A 23,002-nucleotide genomic window follows, 5' to 3' on the forward strand; every position below is an offset into this window, starting at 1 on the left:
AACTTTGAAGGTCCAAAAATCACATAAAAGCAGCATAAGAGTAATCCATATGACTCCAGTGGTTTAATCCATGATTTAAGAAGTAATATGATAGGTGTGGGTGAGAAACAGATCAATATTTAAGTCCTTTTTTACTATAAATCTCCACCTTTGACCAGCCCTGACCAGTAGATGGCGATATACACAATGAATTCAAATCAATAAATAACAAAATAAAAAGAATGTGGAAGTGAAAGTGATATTTCACTCGATATTTTTCACAATGTGTATTTATCTGTGTTACTATTTTACTTTCAATCACCTGCCTCCTGAATAGCATTTCTCATAAGGATATTTAAGTCCCTGCTATGACCTAAATAATTTACTTGAAGATTTGATCAAAAATTATTTAAATAGGCAGTTCAGTCATTTTATGAGAGATCAAGTGTTCTAGTTTATGTTTACATATTCATATTTATTTTTATTTGTTTTAGTTTTTTTGTTTAGAAATTATAAATTTAATTCTATTTAATTCAGCACTGGTTGAGAAACCCTGACATGGGGAACTATATATTAACAGTCAAGTTTCTGGGGAAATATTTACTGGATGCACTCTTGAACAATCTGCGTGATACTTGATTTGAACACTGTAGTTTCAGTGATGCATTTACACGGGTAAATAATTTCCAAATAAGTTGTTCTGTATATCACACAGAGTACAAAAACATAGTGTCATTTAATTTGACACTTTAATCACTAAAATGTTTTCAAACATACTGTTGATGGAGCTGTTAAGACTTCTATGCTAAATCATGTGCAAAATGATGTTAATGTTTCTGTGCGTCTGCGGGTAGTTAGATGTTGAAAAGCGATGGATCTGGCACACATTCTGCAGGAGCTGAACATCATAGAGGCGTTAGACGCAGCGGGCTCATGCTCGGTGCTCGCGGCTCTCGGTCGGATCTGTGAGCGCTTCGAGGATGCAGCAGAGGGACGCGGACGCATCCTTGAGGACACCGCGGAGATGTTCACCCTCGCTCCTCTCACCTGGCTCTTTCCTGAGGTCAACACTGACTTACGCGGGCCGTATCTGGACCTGGTGAACTCATTGTCCCGTTACGCTGCACTGCCGGTGTGTGATACAGACAGCGGCACTTTACCTGCCAAGAGTTACGAAGACATACCGACCAAAGCTGGAGCTGTTTGCACCACGTTACTTGCGTTATCGGTACAGATTCAGAAGGCTCTGGACAATGAAAACAATCCAAATGTCAAGTCGCTAGCACGTACACTCGCCCCCACCTTCTGTATATTGTCCATCACACACCTACAGGAGCAGATCTGGACCAATGCAGCATCCAGGAAAAGTGCGCTGCAGCTCTTGAGTTCAGTTGTGAGGATGTCAGGCAGCAGGTCAGTACAGGAGATGCTCTCCGGACGGCCTGACGAGGACAAAAGAGGAGTGTTGGGGCCAGTTCTGGACACACTGCAGCCAGAATTAACTAAGTAAGTTTCATGAAGTCACTGGTCCCCTCTCGGTACTAAAGCACTGCAAAACATTTTTTTTAAAGATTAGTAGGAGGGTCATTCCTACTATGCAGTACATTTTAAAGTCCATATCTCTTAATAAATTGGACAAATTATTAAGAAATGTTCAAGATGGTTTCTTAATTTTTTTCTTTCTTTTTTTTTCTTCTTTTCAAAAAAAGTATTTGGCTTTTTTGACAATCTGGGAATATTGTTTTTGTTGGCAGTCCATGTATATGTTTTTCTTGTCCTCAATATTACTTTCCATCTTGTTAATATTAATAACATCACTTTAACAAACAAATTCAGTTCCTTAAAGGAATGCTTTGGGTAAAATAGAAGTTAATCTCAATTGACAGCATTTGTGGCATAATTTGATACATTTGACTCACCCCTCATTTACTTAAAAAAAAAAAAAAAAAAAGAAGGGACAATTGCAATTAAAGTAAGACTCTTACAATGGAAGTGAATGGGGTCAGTCCATGAATGCAGAAATATGCACAGTTTCAAAGGTATAGCCACAGAATGTAAACATTATACATGTTAACATGATTTTAGTGTGAAAAATAGCTTGCTAACATTGGTGTGAAGTTAAATCCCACACCGGTATTACACGGTTTAATTGTCTTGACAACAAAGTTGTAATTTTGGAAATAACGTTACACAAATGTGGTTAGTAAATGATTTAATAACACTAATATCATGTTGAAGGAATATTCACACAAAAATTTATTGGACTTTTCTTTAAAAAAAGCAAAAATCTGGGTTACAGTGAGACACTTACAATGGAAGTAAATGGGGCCAATCCATAAACATTAAAATACTCACTTTTTCAAAAGTATAGTCACAAGATGTAAACAGTAGGTGTGTTAACATGATTTTAATGTGATAAAATCACCTACTAACATTTTGTGTGTAAAGTTATAGCTGATAGTACAACTTTGTTGCAATGACAATGTAATGCCATAATCAAAACGTAAAAATGATGCTTTAAACAACTTTACAGCTCAAATAATACACAAGTTTTAACAGAAGAATTAATGTGAGTGCTTTTATAAAATGTTAAGCTACAAATTTCTGCTTTTAAACCCTCCAAAAATTGGCCCCATTCACTTCCATTGTAACCTCGATTTTTGCTTTTTTTTTTTTTTTTTTTTTTTTAAGAAAAGGAGGGACGAGTCAATTATTGTTGTTTGTTTTTTGTTGTTGTTGTTTTGTGGTAATCAACATTAAGCCACAAATGCTGTGGATTGAGCTTAACTTGTATTTCATTTTTATTTAGTCCTGTGGCTATAGTTTTAAAAGTATGTTTTAACATTTGTGGATTGTCCCCATTTACTTCCATTATGAATATCTTACTGTAAATGCAATTTTTGCCTTTTTTTTTAAATAAAAAAAGATGCAAGTCTAAAATACTTTTGTGGTGATGAACATTATGCTACAAATGCTGTCAATTGAGCTTACCTCAACCGGATCATTACCTTAATGACATCATCCTACAGGTCAGGAAGTACAGTGTTTTTGGTGGGAAAGAACGGCACAAACATCAGTTAGTATTAGCAATGGATTTTTTTAATTCTGTGATGTTTTGTGGTATTAGTTTAGGTTTAGGTGTTAAATTTGTCTCACCGTAAAACATTCCATCCTGTTTGATAAAATTTCAGAAATCAATACGATAATATCAACATTTCAAAAAGAAGTCGCCACCCACTCACATGTAAGCTAACCCTCAGTCCCTTAATGAGCAATGGCTAACTTTAACTCCTTATTTAGGTTCTATCCTGTTAGACATCCTGTTAATATTCTTGCCATTATGTAAATAATCAAGTAATAATTAATAAAGTTTAAGTCCCTTAGCTTAACCAGAGCATATTTCTGAAAGTCATTTTTAAGTGTTACAGAGTTCAAAAGGTACTGCAACAAAAATGAGAATCCAGGAGTACATAATCATTTGCAAATAGGTATGCGTTCAAGCTTGTACTTTATTCTGTACAGGGAATGCTGGAAGCGTAACCAGGCAGTGAAGCATGTGTTCTCCTGGCTGCTGGTGCAAATTAGACGACCCTGGCTAACTGAGTACTTGGAGAAGGTGTTTCCTCCATCTCTGCTGATATCTGATGATTATCGCACAGAAAACAAAGTATTAGGTGTGCACTGCCTACATCACATTGTTCTCAATGTGGTAAGTCCAAAACATTGATTTCAGTGGTTACCAAAAATGCAAACTGGGGGTCAAGAGCTACTTCCAAAACACACTCGCAACAGAGATGGCTGAACATTAGATTATGAGTGGAGATGAAAACAATGTGTCATGTCCATGTCCATGTGTCAAAAGCTTGAAGAGTGAAGACTATAGAACAGTTGCAAAACAAATTGATATTTTGTTCAAATTTTTGAGAATGAAGTGGGAACAGCAAACAGCGCAGTCATTGCCATCAAAACCAGACTTTCTGTTTAAAAGCAAATATTTTTAACAATGTGAAATGTGTATGTTAGAGATGTGTGTATTGATTTATTCTTCTCAGCCAGCAGCTGATCTGCGGCAGTTCAACAGAGATCAGGTGCTCTATCACGCTCTCTTCAATCACTTATACACATCCGAAACTCCACTCATTCAGGTGACACACACTTTCACTCACAGTCCATGTGCTTACTTGAATGCAGAATGTCAAGTTTCCTTACATGGTCATATGCATCTCCCCTTTATGTGTAATTTTCAGGTTGTGCTGCCTTGCCTTTTAGACTTGCTGTCAGTCATTGAGAAAGCACCAACTCATGTAGGGTTACCACGGAAACCAAATCGCTTTGATGATGTGCTCCGCCTCATGTTGACACACATGGAAATGGAGCACAAGCTTGACCTGCGCCGTGTATACACCAGCAATCTCGTCTTATTTATTGAAAGGTGAAGCCTAAATAACTTCTTATTGCTTGTTGCCTACTTGGTACTAGAGGCCATGAGTTATTTCAGTTATTGATTTACATCTGATATAATGATGAAGTGAAGGTGAGATCAGAGACTATAGTTTAAGCCAGGGGTTTCCAAACTGGAGTCCACAAGAGGGGTCCGTGGAAAATTTCAGAAAACAAAAGTGTAATTAATGGATAAAAAAGTAAACAGTTACCAAATTCTACATTATTACTGTTTCATTCTGTTTTCTAAGGACTACAAATACATTTTAATTGAATTGAAAATGTTTTTCTTCAAGTTTTTACTTGATCATTAACATTTAACATCACTCTAATTGTGGGTGTTAACTTCATACAAGGTAAATATTTTCCAGATATGTTTTTATTTATTTCAGTATTTATTTATTGTTATACAATAACAATATAAAACTCAATTTAATTGGATTTTATATTAAATGTAGTTATTTATTTATTTAATAATTGTTGAATAGTTATAATTCAATAATAATTCCATAATATCACGCTAACTATTTTTTCTCACACAGTATAAATTGGTATTTATGCATGAAAATACTGTATATCGTTGCCTTTTTATTGTTTTCGGAAGTGGGTCTCTCGCAGAGGGATCATCATATTTGGGGGTTCTTGGACTCAAAAAGTTTGGAAAACCCTGGTATAAGCCATGATCTTGAGAAAATGTCCTTATGTTTGGAAACAACAATTTTTGCTCTTCTGTTTGGTGGTGTTAGTGGCACAAACATTACACACTTCACCTTAAAGTCAACATGACACCTAAACCAAAATTTAACCTTTGTCCTAAAAGGAGTAGTTCACCCAAAATTGAATATTCGCTCATCATTTACTCACCCTCATGCCATCCTAGATGTGTATGACATCCTTTCTTCTGCTGAACAGAAACAAAGATTTTTAGAAGAATATTTCAGCTCTGTAGGTCCAAACAATGCAAGTGATTGGTGACCAAAACTTTGAAAGCTCCAAAAAGACATATAGCCATCATAAAAGTGGTCTGTTCTCACCCCAAACCGATTAGATTGTTTATGAAGACATGGATTAAACCACTGGAGTCGTATTGATAATTTATATGCTGCCTTTATGTGCTATTTGAAGCTTCAAAGTGCTATTGGTTATTGTTAATTAAATTCTTATATTCTCAAGGCACAGTACAGTTTTGGAATTTTTTACATTTCAGTAAAATGGGTTGCGAATGCCATATTATGTTGACTTCATATACAGTTGAAGTCATTAAAACAAATTTTTTAACCACTCCACGGATTTCATATTAGCAAACTATAGTTTTGGCAAGTTGTTTAGGACATCTACTTTGTGCATGACACAAGTAATTTTTCCAACAATTGTTACAGACAGATTGTTTAACTTTTAATTGACTATATCACAATTCCAGTGGGTCAGAAGTTTACATTCACTAAGTTAACTTAGTGCCTTTAAGCAGCTTGCAAAATTCCAGAAAATTATGTCAAGCCTTTAGCAATTAGCCAATTAGCTTCTGATAGGAGGTGTACTGAATTGGAGGTGTACCTGTGGATGTATTTTAAGGCCTACCTTCAAACTCAGTGCCTCTTTGCTTGACATCATGAGAAAATCAAAAGAAATCAGCCAAGACCTCAGAAAAATATTGTGGACCTCCACAAGTCTGGTTCATCCTTAGGAGCAATTTCCAAACACCTGAAGGTACCACGTTCATCTGTACAAACAATAGTACACAAGTATAAACACCATGGGATCACGCAGCCATCATACCACTCTGGAAGGAGACGCATTCTGTCTCCTAGAGATGAACGTAGCTTGGTGCGTAAAGTGCAAATCAATCCCAGAACAACAGCAAAGGACCTTGTGAAGTTGTTGGAGGAAACAGGTAGACAAGTATCTATATCCACAGTAAAACGAGTCCTATATCGACATAACCTGAAAGGCTGCTCAGCAAGGAAGAAGCCACTGCTCCAAAACTGCCATAAAAATGCCAGACTTCAGTTTGTAAGTGCACATGGGGACAAAAATCATACTTTTTCGAGAGATTTCCTCTGGTCTGATGAAACAAATATTGAACTGTTTGGCCATAATGACCATCGTTATGTTTGGAGGAAAAAGGGTGAGGCTTGCAAGCCAAAGAACACCATTCCAACCGTGAAGCATGGGGGTGGCAGCATCATGTTGTGGGAGTGCTTTGCTGCAGGAGGGACTGGTGCACTTCACAAAATAGATTTCATCATGAGGAAGGAAAATTACGTGGATATATTGAAGCAACATCTCAAGACATCAGCCAGGAAGTTAAAGCTTGGTCGCAAATGGGTCTTTCAAATGGATAATGACCCCAAACATACCTCCAAAGTTAAGGTATTGGAGTGGCTATCACAAAGCCCTGACCACAGTCCAATAGAAAATTTGTGGGCAGAACTGAAAAAGCGTGTGTGAGCAAGGAGGCCTACAAACCTGACTCAGTTACACCAGTTTTGTCTGGAGGAACGGGCCAAAATTCCAGCAACTTATTGTGAGAAGCTTGTGGAAGGCTACCCAAAACATTTGACCCAAGTTAAACAATTTAAAGGCAATGCTACTAAATACTAACAAAGTGTATGTAAACTTCTGGCCCACTGGGAATGTGATGAAATAAATAAAAGCTGAAATAAATAATTCTCTCTACTATTATTCTGACATTTCACATTCTTAAAATAAAGTAGTGATCCTAACTGACCTAAGACAGGAAATGTTTTCTATGATTAAATGTCAGAAATTGAGTTGAAATATATTTGGCTAAGGTGTATGTAAACTTCTGACTTCATCTGTATATTTTTACTAATACATTGTACATTTAGAATAACTTTAATGTTCTTAACAAGATTAGCATAATTTAGGTAATATTACTCATCCTTAGTTACTTAGTGTTCCAAGATGTTTATTTTACATACTACTGTTCATTTCCTTTATTACAAAGGATTGGTATAGTGATCATTCGTCACTTGAAGAGGCTGGAGAGGGTGATTGTGGGATACTTGGAGGTCTCAGATGCTCCAGAGGAGAAAGCCAGACTGAGTATCATGGACGCTCTGAAAAAGACACTACAGATTGCCTGGCCTCGGTGACTACCCACACTTTATTTCCTTAATTCAGATGTATTTTACTTAGCACTCTTAACACAATGTTTGTTTTATATTTCTCTCTAGTATGGAAAGGAGGGTGGATTCTCTAGCACAGAGTCTGCTGAAGTTTCTGGTGGACGTCTCATCAGACTCGTTGCCTTCTCAGCTGAAAGAGCAACTCATGACCAAAGCCTCACACTGTTTAGTACTGCTCAACCACTGCTCAAAGGGCAAACTACAGGTATGTACAGGTGCATGTTCAAGAGAGTCAAAAAGAGTGGGAATGTACATGAACCAACTATAGATCAAATATACAGTAGATCAAGTAAAACATGTAATCTTATCATTCAGATAAAAGTTCACAAATAATGATTTTCGTACATTGTGTTGTTACAATATAACAAGCCTGTTCAATTAAAATTGGCTTTAAAAGTGACTAATTTGAATTTAATCATGCTCACTCAGCTTTCATGAAATAACAAAATATGTTATTTCTCTGCCAGATATTGCATACACATTCTGCTTAAGCCATCCTCCTATCTTCTCATCCTCGATGTCTCCTTTTCTAGACTCTTCTGAGAGATGTGGACAGCAGTTGTGTCCCTGATCACGTGTTGAAGTGCATCCAGCAAGTCACTGCAGCAACTCCATCTGAATAATCCAATCCTCCAACTATATTTCCTTTTTTGTGGAAGTCATTTAGCAAAACCTCAAAAATCTAACCTAAAAAAAAAAAAAACCCAAAAAGTGTCTGTAATGCAGGTGCAAAGTATGGATTATGCATCTCTACATTGAATTTACTGTGGAAATGTAATACCCTCTTCTGTATGTGAACCATCTAGTAGAACTGGTCTGTTTATTTGTTTTTAATTAAAATTGACTTTTTTTCAGCTTTTGTATCAAAACCTTATTTCAACTCTGATGTCATGTCAGTCAGATTGTATGACAATAGATTAGCTTTGACAGCAATCTTTAAAGAGTGCAGTCAGAAAGTATTCACAGCGCTTCACTTTTTCCACATTTTGTTATGTTACAGCCTTATTCCAAAATGAATTAAATTCATTATTTTCCTCAATTCTGCAAACAATACCCCATAATGACAACATGAAAGAAGTTTGTTTGAAATCTTTGCAAATTTATTAAAAATAAAAACAAAAAATCACAAGTATTCACAGCCTTTGCTCAATACTTTGTTGAAGCACCTTTGGCAGCAATTACAGCCTCAAGTCTTTTTGAGTATGATGCTACAAGCTTGGCACACCTATTTTTGGGCAGTTTCTCCCATTCTTCTTTGCAGGACCTCTCAAGCTCCATCAGGTTGGATGGGGAGCGTCGGTGCACAGCCATTTTCAGATCTCTCCAGAGATGTTCAATCGGGTTCAAGTCTGGGCTCTGGCTGGGCCACTCAAGGACATTCACAGAGTTGTCCCAGAGCCACTCCTTTGTTATCTTGGCTGTGTGCTTAGGGTCAATGTCCTGTTGGAAGATGAACCTTCGACCCAGTCTGAGGTCCAGAGCGCTCTTGGAGCAGGTTTTCATCAAGGATGTCTCTGTACATTTTTGCATTCATCTTTCCCTCAATCCTGACTAGTCTCCCAGTTCCTGCTGCTGAAAAACATCCCCACAGCATGATGCTGCCACCACCATGCTTCAGTGTAGGGATGGTATTGGCCAGGTGATGAGCGGTGCCTGGTTTCCTCCAGACATGATGCTTGCCATTCAGGCCAAAGAGTTCAATCTTTGTTTCTCATGGTCTGAGAGTCCTTCAGGTGCCTTTTGGCAAACTCCAGATGGGCTGTCATGTGCCTTTTACTGAGAAGTGGCTTACGTCTTGCCACTCTACCATACAGGCCTGATTGGTGGAGTGCTGCAGAGATGGTTGTTCTTCTGGAAGGTTCTCCTCTCTCCACAGAGAAATGCTGCAGCTCTGTCAGAGTGACCATTGGGTTCTTGGTCACCTCCCTGACTAAGGCCCTTCTCCCCCGATCGCTCAGTTTGGCCAGGCGGCCAGCTCTAGGAAGAGTCCTGATGTTTCCAAACTTCTTCCATATACGGATGATGGAGGCCACTGTGCTCACTGGGACCTTCAATGCTGCAGAAATTTTTCTGTATCCTTTCCCAGATCTGTGCCTCAATACAATCCTGTCTCGGAGGTCTACAGACAATTCCTTGGACTTCATGGCTTGGTTTGTGCTCTGACATGCACTGTTAACTGTGGGACCTTATATAGACGTGTGTGCCTTTCCAAATCATGTCCAATCAACTGAATTTACCACAGGTGGACTCCAATCAAGTTGTAGAAACATCTCAAGGATGATCAGTGGAAACAGGATGCACCTGAGCTTAATTTTGAGTGTCATGGCAAAGGCTGTGAATACTTATATACATGTGATTTTTTTCGTTTTTTATTTTTAATAAATTTGCAAAGATTTCAAACAAACTTCTTTTACGTTGTCATTATGGGGTATTGTTTGTAGAATTTTGAGGAAAATAATGAATTTAATCCATTTTGGAATAAGGCTGTAACATAACAAAATGTGGAAAAAGTGAAGCGCTGTGAATACATTCCAGATGCACTGTATAGTTCACCCAAAAATGAAATTTCTCTCATTTGCTCACCCTCATGCCATCCCAGATATGTATGACTTACTTTCATCTGCTGAACACAAATTATGATTTTTAGAAGAATATTTCAGCTCTGTTGGTCCATTCAATACAAGTGAATAGTTGCCAAAATTTTGAAGCTCAAAAATCTACATAAGGGCAACATAAAAGTACTCCAGACGACTCTGGTGGTTTAATCCATATCTTGTTGCGATATGATAGCTGTGGGTAAGAAACAGATAAATATTTAGGTCTTTTTTCCTTCACTTTCTGTTTTTGGTGAATCACATTCAGATGGATAACTTTTATGCTCCCTATATGTGGATTTTGGAGCTTTCAAATTTTGCCACCCATTCACGTGCATTGTGAGGACCAACAGAGCTTAAATATTCATCTAAAAATCTTCATTTCAGCTCTGCAGAAGAAAGTCATACACATCTGCGATTGCATGAGGAAGAGAAAATGATGAATTTTCATATTTGGAGGAACTATCCCTTTAATATGAGAACCTTGTGAGAGCAATCCTAGTCAATTTTTTTAATACTTTTACTATGTAAACATGTAATTAGTTCAGCATAGCTTTTGCAAAAACATCAATTTTAAAGCACATTTGAAAGACCTCAATGGTCTAGCTACCTTTCAGAGATTACATTTAATATTGTGTACTTCTGACTACAATATATGATATCTTTTATAAAAGTGATTTGACATTTTAATGTCTTTGAGGTATTAACTTTGCTAAATACAGGTTAAATTAAAATAATTTTAAGTTTCTGGACATCATAACACGGAACATGCTGATCACAGTCAAAACTGCACATACAATGATTTGGCAAGCTATGACAGCCATTTCAACAGCTTTAAACAGAGCAGAAATATAAAAGTTCTTAGTTTATTCAGGAGCCTTTTAAGTTACAGTTGTCAGAATGCATTACTGTAGCTATTATTTTTACTGCTACTTCTAACAATGTTTCTCAACTTGAATAAGGGTCAAAAAGAGCTGACCCAGATGTACACAATTGTAATCAATGAAACATAAAAAAAAAAAAAAAGTCATTTTATGCTTAGCAACAGCATAAGAACAGTTGAAACAAGTCAAAATAAATGTGAATGTAAATACAATCCCACATTAGAGATTTTCAGTTTTGGCAGGATCATGGCACACTGTTTTGTAACCACAGTTCCATGATTTGAAAGGCAGCAGAATAACTCTGGTGTGACCGGTAGTTTAGTCCTTATGTGGCTTTGCTTTTCTGAGCTGGTTCTGTCTCTTGTTCGTATTCTATCTCCACATATGCCCGTTTTTTCCTGATAGGCCCTTTGAGTGGAGCTTTTCCTTTCGATTTTGCCTTGCTCTCCTCCTCCATCTCTTCTTCTGTTTCTTCTTCACTGGATTCCACCTCTTCATCACCGCTGCCCTTAAGGTTTTCCATTTCCTGTAAAATATTCCGTTTAAAATAATGCAACATTATGTATAAATCACTCAGAGATATTCAACCATCTATTTCCCTCCCCCCCATGTAGATAAAATTATTCAATTCTAAATCACCTCGAAATCACTGAGATCACTCTCTTCAAACTCCTCATCAGCAACAAATTCTCTCTGCCCAGACTCCTAAAAATAGAAACATGTGATCATACAGTATTTAAAATAGGCACAAACTCTCAAAGTCAAATGTGACGGATAACTAGACAATCTACACAATTCACATCCACTGTCTTGTAATACAGACGTACACTTGCAATAAAAATAGTAAGCATCAACAACAAAACAACACTTAATACCTCTTCATCATCTTCCTCTTCTTCTAATTCAGATTCACTCTCCTCATCCTGTTTTTCCAAAGCTTTATCAAAGGCATGGACGGGGAAGTTGTAAATGTCTCCATACTAAAAAAAAAACAAAAAAACCCCATGAAAGATGGGACGAATTCACTGAACAGTTGCGTCACTTTACTATGTGCTCTTTCAGCACAAAAACCATAGTTTTATTCTCTAACCACTTTAACCAAGTGAAAGCAGGACTAAAGAGCACTGCTATCTATGTAAACAGGCTAATTATAGATTGCACGTTATTCACAAACCTGCAAAATTTGCCTAGCAGAATTACCGCTGCACTATTACTACCCGTGGAAGAAAGACAGTAAAGGGAATTTATTTTAAAAGACATGTTTGTGTACATTTTTTTTATTGATCATAGCAACAGTAACTGATTAAATGGTGATAAAAGGGGAAATTTACACTTTGTCACCATGCAATTTTATTGACTGGATTGTTATCCGCCAAAGGGATATAAATCCAATCTTCATTTCCAGCACTATACGCAAATAAAACGGAGTTCACTTCCATGACTATGCTAATGACGGGCAGTTAATTTAAAAGATGGGATTTATTTGATTCCAAGTGACTTTGCCCAGTGTACGCATGTCTGTATGTGTGTGTGCACTGTATTTTTCCCCTCAGGTCTTGTCGTAGGTAAGATATGTTTATGCACGTCAGTTGCACTTATTTGTCAGTGTTTAGTTTTAGTTTCTTCAGTGATCTGCAACAAATAAATGAAAAAAAAAAAGTTCCACCACTACTACAAGATGCATCCATTTCTTAATCTGTTATCTATTGAATGATGCAAGCCCTATGAAATACTCAGTAGCAGTGGTTATGTTTCACATTTTCCCTATGCTGTCGTAGCACTGTTTGGGCAGAGTAAAGTTTACATTTGTGGCTTGAACAGCCAGATGCATTTAAACTTCATTTCAAATGGAATGCGTCTCCAGTGGTGGTTTGAGTAATCGGATTTATATCCGTCTCAAATCCATCTTTGAGGGCATTTACACCTGGTCTTTTCATAATTGGATAGCAATCCGATAAGAAAAAACACATTTAGTGACCAAGTGTAAATACGCCCTCAAATTATGGAGAAGAGTGTTACAACCAGGCTTTCTAAAGTCCAAAGTATACTTCAGTTGTCCGCGTTGCTAATCGGAACACGCACAGTGTGCATGCCGCAAATTTCGTCACCAGCACAGTCTGCACGGACTGTATTAAAAGATTATCACAAAGCAGTCGAATGCTTTTGTAGTCGCTTGTGGTATACTTTGAAAGGCTGAGCACTTGACTGTGAGCGAGACAACCCGAAATTTCAGTCTGATTTTTTGAAGAAGCTATTTTTTTTTTTTTTTAAGTTTTAAAGATCCACTTACTGTTCCTTGTTTTAGACGTTCCAGCAGTTCTTTTTCTATGGCATTTTCCAGCTGAGCAGCAATCAGGGCTTTTTCCTGTTAGTGAGATGGAAAAGTGAGTGAATATTATGTTATGAAAGTAAATATAATACATTTATTTACCCCATACTTAACAGAAATGGGGGAAATGGGACATAATAATAATAAAGTATACAAACAGAGCTATGCCTGTGCAAACAAACAATAAATATTCACTATAAAAACAGATTAAAACCATTGTTGGTTAATATTAAGGACTGCATATACCATCAGTATTGCCATTCACTGACCTCTCTCCTCTTTTCTCTTCTCTCTACTTTTCTACTGAGTGGAACCAGTTTTCTCCTGAAAAAAACAAAACAAAACAATAAAACATAAACCCGTCAAACAGAAAGTATAGAAGTAAATGATTCTCATAGATATGAATTAGTAGACACAGAGGAGAATTGACATAAGAAAGGGACTCACTGTCTTTTCAGCGTGAGTTTGCGTATTCTAATGAGATACTGTGTGATCTTCGTCAAGCGTTGTTTGCACTTGTGTCTTATGAATCGTGGCCAATAGATGAGGTTTTCATCAATCTGTTCCAGGGCCTTTGCATAGTTTCTATCAAGTTTCACCTGAAAAAAGTAACCACAGCATGTAATGGAATCACGGAAGTAGCACACTACAAATTAAACACTTTTCATTAGGAATTATTTGACTGTGTTTGAGCATGTTTGCTAGTGCATGATTGTTACTGCACTGATCTTGAATGATCAGTGTGTTTTGTTCTTGATGCTCGTACCTTCTCCCACATGCGAGCAGGAAATGCGGCCCTCTCAATAACTTTCATGTAGAGAAAACATTGACCTAAGGGAACAGAGCAGTTGTATTTCTCAAGAAACATTAAGAAACAAATATATATATATATATATTTAAAAAGGCCCAGGAACTTTATTCAAACAGATTACCTTTTTCTTCTCTTACAGTGGCATACTGACTGTTGGCAAGAGGACATGAGGACCGATTACAAAGTCCTGTGATGTTGTATTCGTTTCGACAGAACTGTTGGGTTTTTGTTCTTCAAGAATGAAAAGCAAACATTTATATTTCATGTTCTTATTTCATGTGATATATATATATATATATATATATATATATATATATAAACTCCTAGACTAATAAAACAAAATATTTATACCACATATACTTACTTTACTTTGTAGGAACAAAAACTCTTGTTGCCTATAAGATCCCATATAACCTTCAAAGAGATGAGTAAAGATCAAAATGAATGTTAAACAACATGAATTTAACTGGTTATTGCATGGAAAATACGTTATCTTGTAATTTACATCAGTCATACTGACTCTATCTGAGCATTGCCAAAGCAGCCACTTTACAATCTATTCTAGAATATGTTGGTATGTTTTAGTTTCAATAATCACACTATCACCGTTTAACTGAACTGCGCATCAATGCTGTCAATCAATTCGGCAAATTCAAACAGTGTTTGTAACGTTTCATCCGTGTTAAATAGCTTTACTTACGTCGTCGTGTTGCATTTTTAAAACCTTCTTTGAATGGCCGTCACTTGATACGAGGCCACCACCGCTATTTGGATACAATAAAATAAATGGCAAAAATATTTATGATAGCTAAATCAACTTCTACGATCAAATGTTTACCACATGGAAGGTACTGGCTGCGGCCATCTTCTCGCGAAAGTAGAGATAAATCTCGCGAGAGTACAGAGATAAATGTCGCGAGAGTAGAGAGATAAATGTCGCGTGAGTAGAGAGATAAATGTCGCGAGAGTAAAGAGATAAATGTCGCGAGAGTAAAGAGATAAATGTTGCGTGAGTAGAGAGATAAATGTCGCGTGAGTAGAGAGATAAATGTCGTGAGAGTAGAGAGATAAATGTCGCGAGAGTAAAGAGATAAATGTCGCGAGAGTAAAGAGATAAATGTCGCGAGAATAAAGAGATAATGTCGTGAGAGTAGAGAGATGGGCGCGCAAGATGGCGACCGGTGAGGAGGTTGTTTTGAGAAGCTGAGGATAAAAGTTTGTTCCTTCACCTTAAATCGTTCTTTTTGTTTAATAAATTGGCCAGTCACGGACAGCTAGATGTAAGGTCTTATAACTGATCATAAAGTTAATCAGGTGCTGTAACTTTTTCTTCAACTTTGCAACTCGCCGATGTGTAACCCAATAAGCTTCCATGGCGGAAAAACGGAAAGAGAGGGAAAGTAAAACCAAAGAAAAAAGCCTAACAAAGTCGCTAACAAAGATGAAAAGCAAAGATGATGAAGTACACATTTGCGGCACTGACATTCAAGCATTGCACTCATATTCGGTGCATAACACTTCATTTGCTACATTACCGGATTCGACCCCCAGCACTCCTGATCCGAAGATCAGGATCCTGAGTGGACTATGTGTCTTTAACAAGTACAGTCATTACGTGGACAGCTTTTTAATTATTGTGAATTCCTTAATTACTATAAGATTCCGGTGACTGCTAAAGAGTTTGCAGTAGTTTTTGATGCCATTCCTGGTGGCCTTATTCAACTCTTATCGGGTGATATATCCTCTGAGTGTATTTTTGTATATAATACTCAGATAAGTATTAATGGTGTGGAGATTTTAGATAAAAAATTTAACAACTTATTTATAAAAACAATATGCAGAAATACATCGTTACCTAAATGCAAACCATATTGGAATTCATTGTATAATCAGATTGAATGGAAAAAGGTCTGGAAGTTACCTAGTAAATACTGTCTCACCAATAAAGTTGAAGAAGTCACATATAAAATTATTCATTTAATTTACACAGTGAGACAAGTAGTCTCAAGATTTTTTAGAGACACGGAGACTACATGTGTTTTTTGTAACTTAGAGGAAGAATCCATAAAACACTTATTCTTTGAATGTGTGTTTACCCAACTTTTTTGGGTTGATATTGAATATTTAATACTTAAACACACAAAATTAAAGATTCGACTAACTGGTAAAGATATATTTTTATTATTTAAGAATAAGAGTTTGGAACAAAATTTGGTGATAAATCTGTTAATTATATATGGAAAATACCATATACACAAACAAAATTGGGCAAACAATAAACCTAACATCATACCATTTAAAACTGAACTGATGCATTATATTGAGACTAAAAGATACAAGAAATAAAAAGGCAAAACGAATGTATAGAATACTTGAAACCTTTTCTCTTGTTAATTCATTTTAAGTTATCCCCTGGTTTTATTTGGTTAATTATTATTATTTGTTATTGTTTTATCTTTCTTTATAAGAAAGAAAAAATATATATTATATTTCTTTTTGCTGCTACTATAATTGTATCAATGAGTTCATTGTGATCATTGTATGTATATTTTGTTGAAAGTGTTCTTGTTCTGTAATAATAATAATAATAATAATAAAAAATAAAAAAAAGAGTAGAGAGATAAATGTCGCGATACTCTCGCCAGTCCTCTACAGCCTGCTCTGTTCACCAAAACGAACAAAAACACGTTTATGGTATCTTTCACATGTTAATGTGGAACAGTAAAATTCCAGTTCTCATATATGTTAATCCTATTGTTTTCTATAAGTATGCTCTCATTAACAAAAGTCATGGTGTTTTATTACTACTGGTTTTTCAACCATAATTATTCATCATATTAATAAACATTATATTACTTTGTTTATATTCTTTTGTTATTTGTGTAAACGAGGTTTGGATCAGACGGGCAATGTGCACACGTAACAAGAAGACTGCACATTTCACGAAAACTCGTGAACTGACAAATCATCATTTTCTTTGAACAAGAAGGATCGGGAAGAGTTTGAGTTTACGGATCAGCCCATCTTTAAACTGCATTCTGCGCAGTGGTTGCAAACTTAAACTTCTGTTTTATTTTTTAAAATATATGTATTTTGTCATAATTGATTTTCACAAAATGGAATGAAGAGAATATGGATTTATCTAAGGTATAGCGTGAAGTTAGCAGGCATTTAATCATATTCATGTGAGAGACACGCTCAACAGGTTTCATTGGTCGGCTCGTCTCTTAACCCTTTACTGACACAAAGCCCATGAAAGACAGACATGTATATAAAATGAGATATAGATAGATAGTATTTGGGGTACCCAATATCAAACATATGAACTCAGCAAAAAAAAAAAAAAAAAAAGAGAAACATCCTCTCACTTTCAACTGCTTTTATTTTCAGCAAACTTAACGTGTAAATATTTGTATTAACATAAAAAGATTCAACAACTAAGACATAAACTGACCAAGTTTCACAGACATGTGACTAAATTAATGGAATAATGTGTCCCTGGGGGGGGTGACACATTATTCCATTAATTTAGTCACATGTCTGTGAAACTTGGTCGTGTTATTCCAAAATCTTTTGATTTTGATTTTCTTTCAAAATCAAAAGAAACAGTCAGTATCTGGTGTGGCCACCAGCTGCATTAAGTACTGCAGTGCATCTCCTCCTCATGGACTGCACCAGATTTGCCAGTTCTTGCTGTGAGATGTTACTCCACTCTTCCACCAAGGCACTTGCAAGTTCCCGGACATTTCTGGGGGGAATGGCCCTAGCCCTCACCCTCCGATCCAACAGGTCCCAGACGTGCTCAATGGGATTGAGATCTTCGCTGGCCATGGCAGAACACTGACTTTCCTGTCTTGCAGAAAATCACGCATAGAACGAGAAGTATGGCTGGTGGCATTGTCATGCTGGAGGATCATGTCAGGATAAGCCTGCAGGAAGGGTACCACTTGAGGGAGGAGGATGTCTTCCCTGTAACGCACAGCGTTGGGATTGCCTGCAATGACAACAAGTTCAGCCTGATAATGCTGTGACACACCGCCCCATACCATGACGGACCCTCCACCTCCAAATCAATCCCGCTCTAGAGTACAGGCCTCAGTGTTATGCTCATTACTTCGATGATAAAAGCGAGTCCGACCATCACCCCTGGTGAGACAAAACAGCGACTCGTCAGTGAAGAGCACTTTTTGCCAGTCCTGTCTGGTCCAGTGAAGGTGGGTTTGTGCCCATAGGCGACGTTGTTGCCAGTGATGTCTGGTAAGGACCTGCCTTACAACAGGCCTACAAGCCCTCATTCCAGCCTCTCTCAGCCTGTTGCGGACAGTCTGAGCACTGATGGAGGGATTGTGCATTCCTGGTGTAACTCGGGCAATTGCTGTTGCCATCCTGTACCTATCCCGCAGGTGTGATATTTGGATGTACCGATCCTGTGCAGGTGTTGTTACACGTGGTCTGCCACTGCGAAGATGATCAGCTGTCCTTCCTATCTCCCTGTAGCGCTGTCTTAGGCGTCTCACAGTACGGACATTGCAATTTATTGCCCTGGCCACATCTGCAGTCCTCATGCCTCCATGCAGCATGCCTAAGGCACGTTCACGCAGATGAGCAGGGACCCTGGGCATCTTTCGTTTGGTGTTTTTCAGAGTCAGTAGAAAGGTCTCTTTAGTGTCCTGAGTTTTTATAACTGCGACTCTAACTAAATCACACAAATTTGCTGGGAATGAAATACCCAAATACTTAATGCCCTGTTTGGGCCACTGGAAGGCACCTGGCTGAAAAGCCCTTACCGGCAGTACAGTGTCAGAGCCAATGCTTCAGATTTAGACCAGTTCACTCTGTATCCTGAGAACACAGAAAAGGAATTAATAATTCTGTGGAGGCAAGGCGTAGATCTAGTGAGGTTGGAGACAAATAATAAAATATCATCTGCGTAAAGCAAAAGCTTATGTGCCACACCTCCCGCTACCACACTTGGAAGATCCTCCTCCTTCCTTATCGCAGCTGCTAATGGTTCCAAGGCAAGACAGAACAATAATGGGGAAAGAGGCCAATCCTGGCGGGTGCCCCTATCCAGAGTAAATCAGAGTAATCTGAAATTAATCCATTCTTTTGAACCGACACTAATGGGTGTCTATAAAGTAACTTAATCCACCCAATAAAAGTATTCCCGAACCCATACATTTCCAAAATTTTAAAAAGATAATCCCATTCTACCATATCAAATGACTTTTCAGCATCAAGTGAGATGGCAGTGACCGGAGTCTGATCATTCGCCACTGCCCACATGACATTAATGAAATGCTTAATGTTAACGTCTTTACCACTGAGCTACCCAGGCCCCCCGAAGCTTTCCATTCTTTAATGATTCTGTATAAACTTCTAGCAAAAATGGAGTCAGTTCTGTAGCATTAGATCTAAAAAACTCAGCGGCAAACCATCTGGCCCCGGAGCCTTGCCTGTAGGCAAGGCCTTAATTACCTTGCCAAGGTCCTCCAAGGTTATCTCAGAATCAAGAGAATGTTTTGATCAGTCGTCAGTTTAGGAAGTTCTAATGGTTCCACAAAGTTTCTAATTTCCTCTTCAGTAGACGAAGATGTGGAACTATAGAGATCAAGATAGAATTTTTTAAAAGCATTATTAATATCAATATCTGAGGTAAATATTTCACCACCAGCAGATTTCACAGAGGGAATGGTAGAAAAAGACTCTCTCTGTTTTATACATCTAGCCAGAAGCTTCTCTGCTTTGTCTCCTGATTCAAAATATGACTGTCTTGCCCTGAATAGCCAAAACTCCACCTTCTGCAACAAAATAGAACTATATCTGTATTTCAATCGGGTCAGTTCCCTGAGGCCATTAGATGACATTCGGTGCTTCAGCACCTTCCAGTTCCACGAGTTCTCGTGCTTTGGATTTTTTGGTGAATGAGGCATACTGTATAATCCAGCCCCTAAGAACCGCCTTAATTGCCTCCCAAGCCACGCCCACAGAGGATACTGAGGACCTGTTAGTCTCCATATAGACATTGATTTCAGTCTTTAGCATTTGTTGGAATTCAAGATTTTGCAAAAGGGATAGATTAAAATGCCAACTGTATGATTTCTTTTTCTCCGTATGTGGCAACACCTCTAAACACACCAGGGCATGATCTGAGACTAAAATGTTTCCAATTGAGCAATAAACACCAGATGAAATGAGGGACTTAGATATATAAAAAATTCTAGAATAAATCTTATGGACTGATGAAAAAAATTTATAGTCCCTGCCAGATGGGTTCAAAAATCTCCAAATATCTGTAAGACATAGATTTTTACACATCTTGTGAAGCATCAATGTTGCTCTAGGGGGCTTGCATACATTTGCTTCACTATGGTCAAGGACTGAGTCCACCAAAAGATTAATATTATATCATGAGGGGTGTCAGCTGCTTGCAACATCCTTTTAAGATCTATAAAAAAGCCCTGATCATCAACGTTAGGTGCATAAATATTAGCCAAAATAAGACTTTGCCCCTGAATTTCAGCTAAAACAATAATGACTCTTCCTAATTTATCTTTAATCTGATTGAGACATTTGAATTGTAGATGTTTACTTATCAGTGTAATAACTTCCCTGCTCTTACTCGAACCAGCACTATAAAAAAAAAAACGCCCACCCGATATCTTTCCAAATTTTTCCACTTCCTGCGGAGAAAGGTGCGTTTCTTGAAGAAACACTATATCATATTTCTTATGCTTAAGAAGAGAAATAACCTTCCTTCTTTTTATGGGGTGCCCCAACCCATTTACATTCCACGTGGAGAGAGACAATCCATTCATATTAACATTTGACATTTTGACATAAAAGGTAAAATAGATAGTGTGTCAAAAACAAGATTATAAAGACCACATTCCAACATTGGAACAGTTTATTAACGGTTCCTATGTCGAAGCTAAAATCTAGGGGTGATCGAGCGTTCACCATAGCCGCACCTAAACTCTGGAACAGCTTACCGATTTCTATCAGAACTGCTCCAACAATACATATTTGAGTCAGTGGTAGCGGCAGTGGTAGCTCAGCGGTTAAGGCTCTGGGTTACTGATCAGAAGGTTGGGGGTTCAAGCCCCAGCACCACCAAGATGCCACTGTTGGGCCCTTGAGCAAGGCCCTTGACCCTATCTGCTCCAGGGGTGCTGTATCATGGCTGACCCTGCACTCTGACCCCAGCATAGCTGGGATATGTGAAAAAAGAAGAATTTCACTGTATATGTGCAAATGTATAATGTGATAAATAAAGAAAATTAAATTAATTATTTTCTAAGTTAAAAACACATCTTTTCTCTCTAGCCTACAACTTGTGATGTTGTCTGTTGTTTATTATTTTATGTCTTTTAGGTATATATCATTATGTTTTATTGTGGGTTTTATTGTTATAAAGTTTTTACAAACACATTGGTCAACTGTTGTTGTTTTTAAATTGTGCTGTATAAATAAAATGGAATTGAATTGAATCGATCCGTTTCTCGGCATCCCCCACTCTTGTAACCATCTTAGGGAGCTACGCCTCCATGGCAATGATTGAGCGACGTATCACAACAAGATCCTTCAAGTCAACAACGACCTTCGTCAGCATTGCCAACATGTTCAACATCTCTCGACTCCCTGGCTCACAGCCCGCTCGGGGGTATCAGCTTGAGCACATAAGTGTCTTTTAATGTCTCCAGAGCCCAAGGATTTAGAATTCTTTGACATATTGTCCTCCTAGAACAGTTATGGAACAGAGTGTATCGAGTCTCACCCGTTTTCAAGATTAAACATATTAAAACTAGCAAAGTGCGCAGAGCGCACCGTTGACACGTCCGATCCCCGCATGGCATCACACAACTCCCCCACAGTGATGATTCTGAGACTTTATAGATATTACAGTTTCATTTTCTGTTAAAGCATGATTTTGACTGTGTGTTGTGAAAAGCGCTATACAAATAAAAATGACTTGACTCGACTGTTATGAACCAACAAAACGGACTCAAAAACACCTTCCAGGGGCATGGCCAGAAGGGTGGCATAGGGTGGCAGGTGCCACCCTAAAAATGAGGTTTGCCACCCCAACTTGGACCCTGCTCGCACAGTGGAGGCGGTGCACAATGGCTTAACCTGTCTATGTCACGCACGTTCTGCACATTTACAATGTTCCGCCTAGTTATGAGATGAATGGGAAGCTAAACACGATTAAAGTGTGACGAAACTAGGACAGTCAACAGACAAGCACAGGGCATGCAAACCATTCACGCTTCTATGAGCCAATGGCTGTTTCTCAATGTGCATTCTTTTGTGTTCTTACGTCCTCGTGGACTCGTTCTACGTCATCATCCACTGCCGAAGTTCGATTTCAATCCTCAAGAACGCAAGTACAGAGAACGCAGGAAATTACCCGGATGTGTCCTTGAAATCGAGGATGCATCAGATGGTGACTTGCTGGCAAGAACTCGGTACTGCGGTGGCAGACGAAGGACATTTGTCGTTTTGTTTTGTTTTTTCCTCGAGAGTTTACCGCTGTAAGCTTGCAAAAGTCTGACGGCTCGTGAGAATCATTATACTCCATCAACATTTGTTGTTTTTTTTGGGCATCATTTTAATACAGTAATAAACATGGAGAAAACGAGTGTTTACAGACTTTATTCTTTGAACGTGTCACCAGTCCTGCAAAACTATCACTGGTGTGATAATTCCAGTAGTACTCTCTGTGCTGTGACGAGTTAATTGTGCAACAGGAACATTGCTTCACATCTCAAAGGTCACGTTAGATGCGTTCTACTTCCTCCTGTCCTTCCGAGTTC

The 23,002-nt window shown here is 37.9% G+C and overlaps 2 protein-coding genes and 1 non-coding gene across 3 annotated transcripts; 1 reads left to right on the forward strand and 2 right to left on the reverse strand.

Annotated features, from left to right (window-relative positions):
- Positions 1–589: 589 nt before the first annotated feature.
- Positions 590–8,418, forward strand: tti2 (TELO2 interacting protein 2). The gene is made up of 7 exons (XM_051669881.1): positions 590–1,485; positions 3,502–3,688; positions 4,032–4,124; positions 4,227–4,411; positions 7,388–7,531; positions 7,617–7,773; positions 8,102–8,418. The coding sequence occupies exons 1-7, from the start codon at positions 851–853 to the stop codon at positions 8,189–8,191; spliced, it is 1,491 nt and encodes a 496-aa protein (XP_051525841.1). The 5' UTR covers positions 590–850; the 3' UTR covers positions 8,192–8,418.
- Positions 8,419–11,012: 2,594 nt separating this feature from the next.
- mak16 (MAK16 homolog (S. cerevisiae)) lies at positions 11,013–15,085 on the reverse strand. Its single transcript, XM_051669905.1, has 10 exons — positions 14,887–15,085; positions 14,551–14,600; positions 14,308–14,417; positions 14,142–14,206; positions 13,823–13,974; positions 13,645–13,699; positions 13,337–13,411; positions 11,922–12,026; positions 11,686–11,751; positions 11,013–11,572 (listed from the first exon to the last, which is right to left on the reverse strand). The coding sequence occupies exons 1-10, from the start codon at positions 14,899–14,901 to the stop codon at positions 11,372–11,374; spliced, it is 894 nt and encodes a 297-aa protein (XP_051525865.1). The 5' UTR covers positions 14,902–15,085; the 3' UTR covers positions 11,013–11,371.
- Positions 15,086–17,082: 1,997 nt separating this feature from the next.
- Positions 17,083–17,178, reverse strand: LOC127424778 (small nucleolar RNA U13). Its single transcript, XR_007894525.1, has one exon. It is a non-coding gene; the product is annotated as a small nucleolar RNA U13 (small nucleolar RNA).
- Positions 17,179–23,002: the final 5,824 nt, after the last annotated feature.

This window comes from Myxocyprinus asiaticus, chromosome 33 (genome assembly GCF_019703515.2).
Source record: "Myxocyprinus asiaticus isolate MX2 ecotype Aquarium Trade chromosome 33, UBuf_Myxa_2, whole genome shotgun sequence".
Classification (NCBI taxonomy): Eukaryota; Metazoa; Chordata; class Actinopteri; order Cypriniformes; family Catostomidae; genus Myxocyprinus; species Myxocyprinus asiaticus.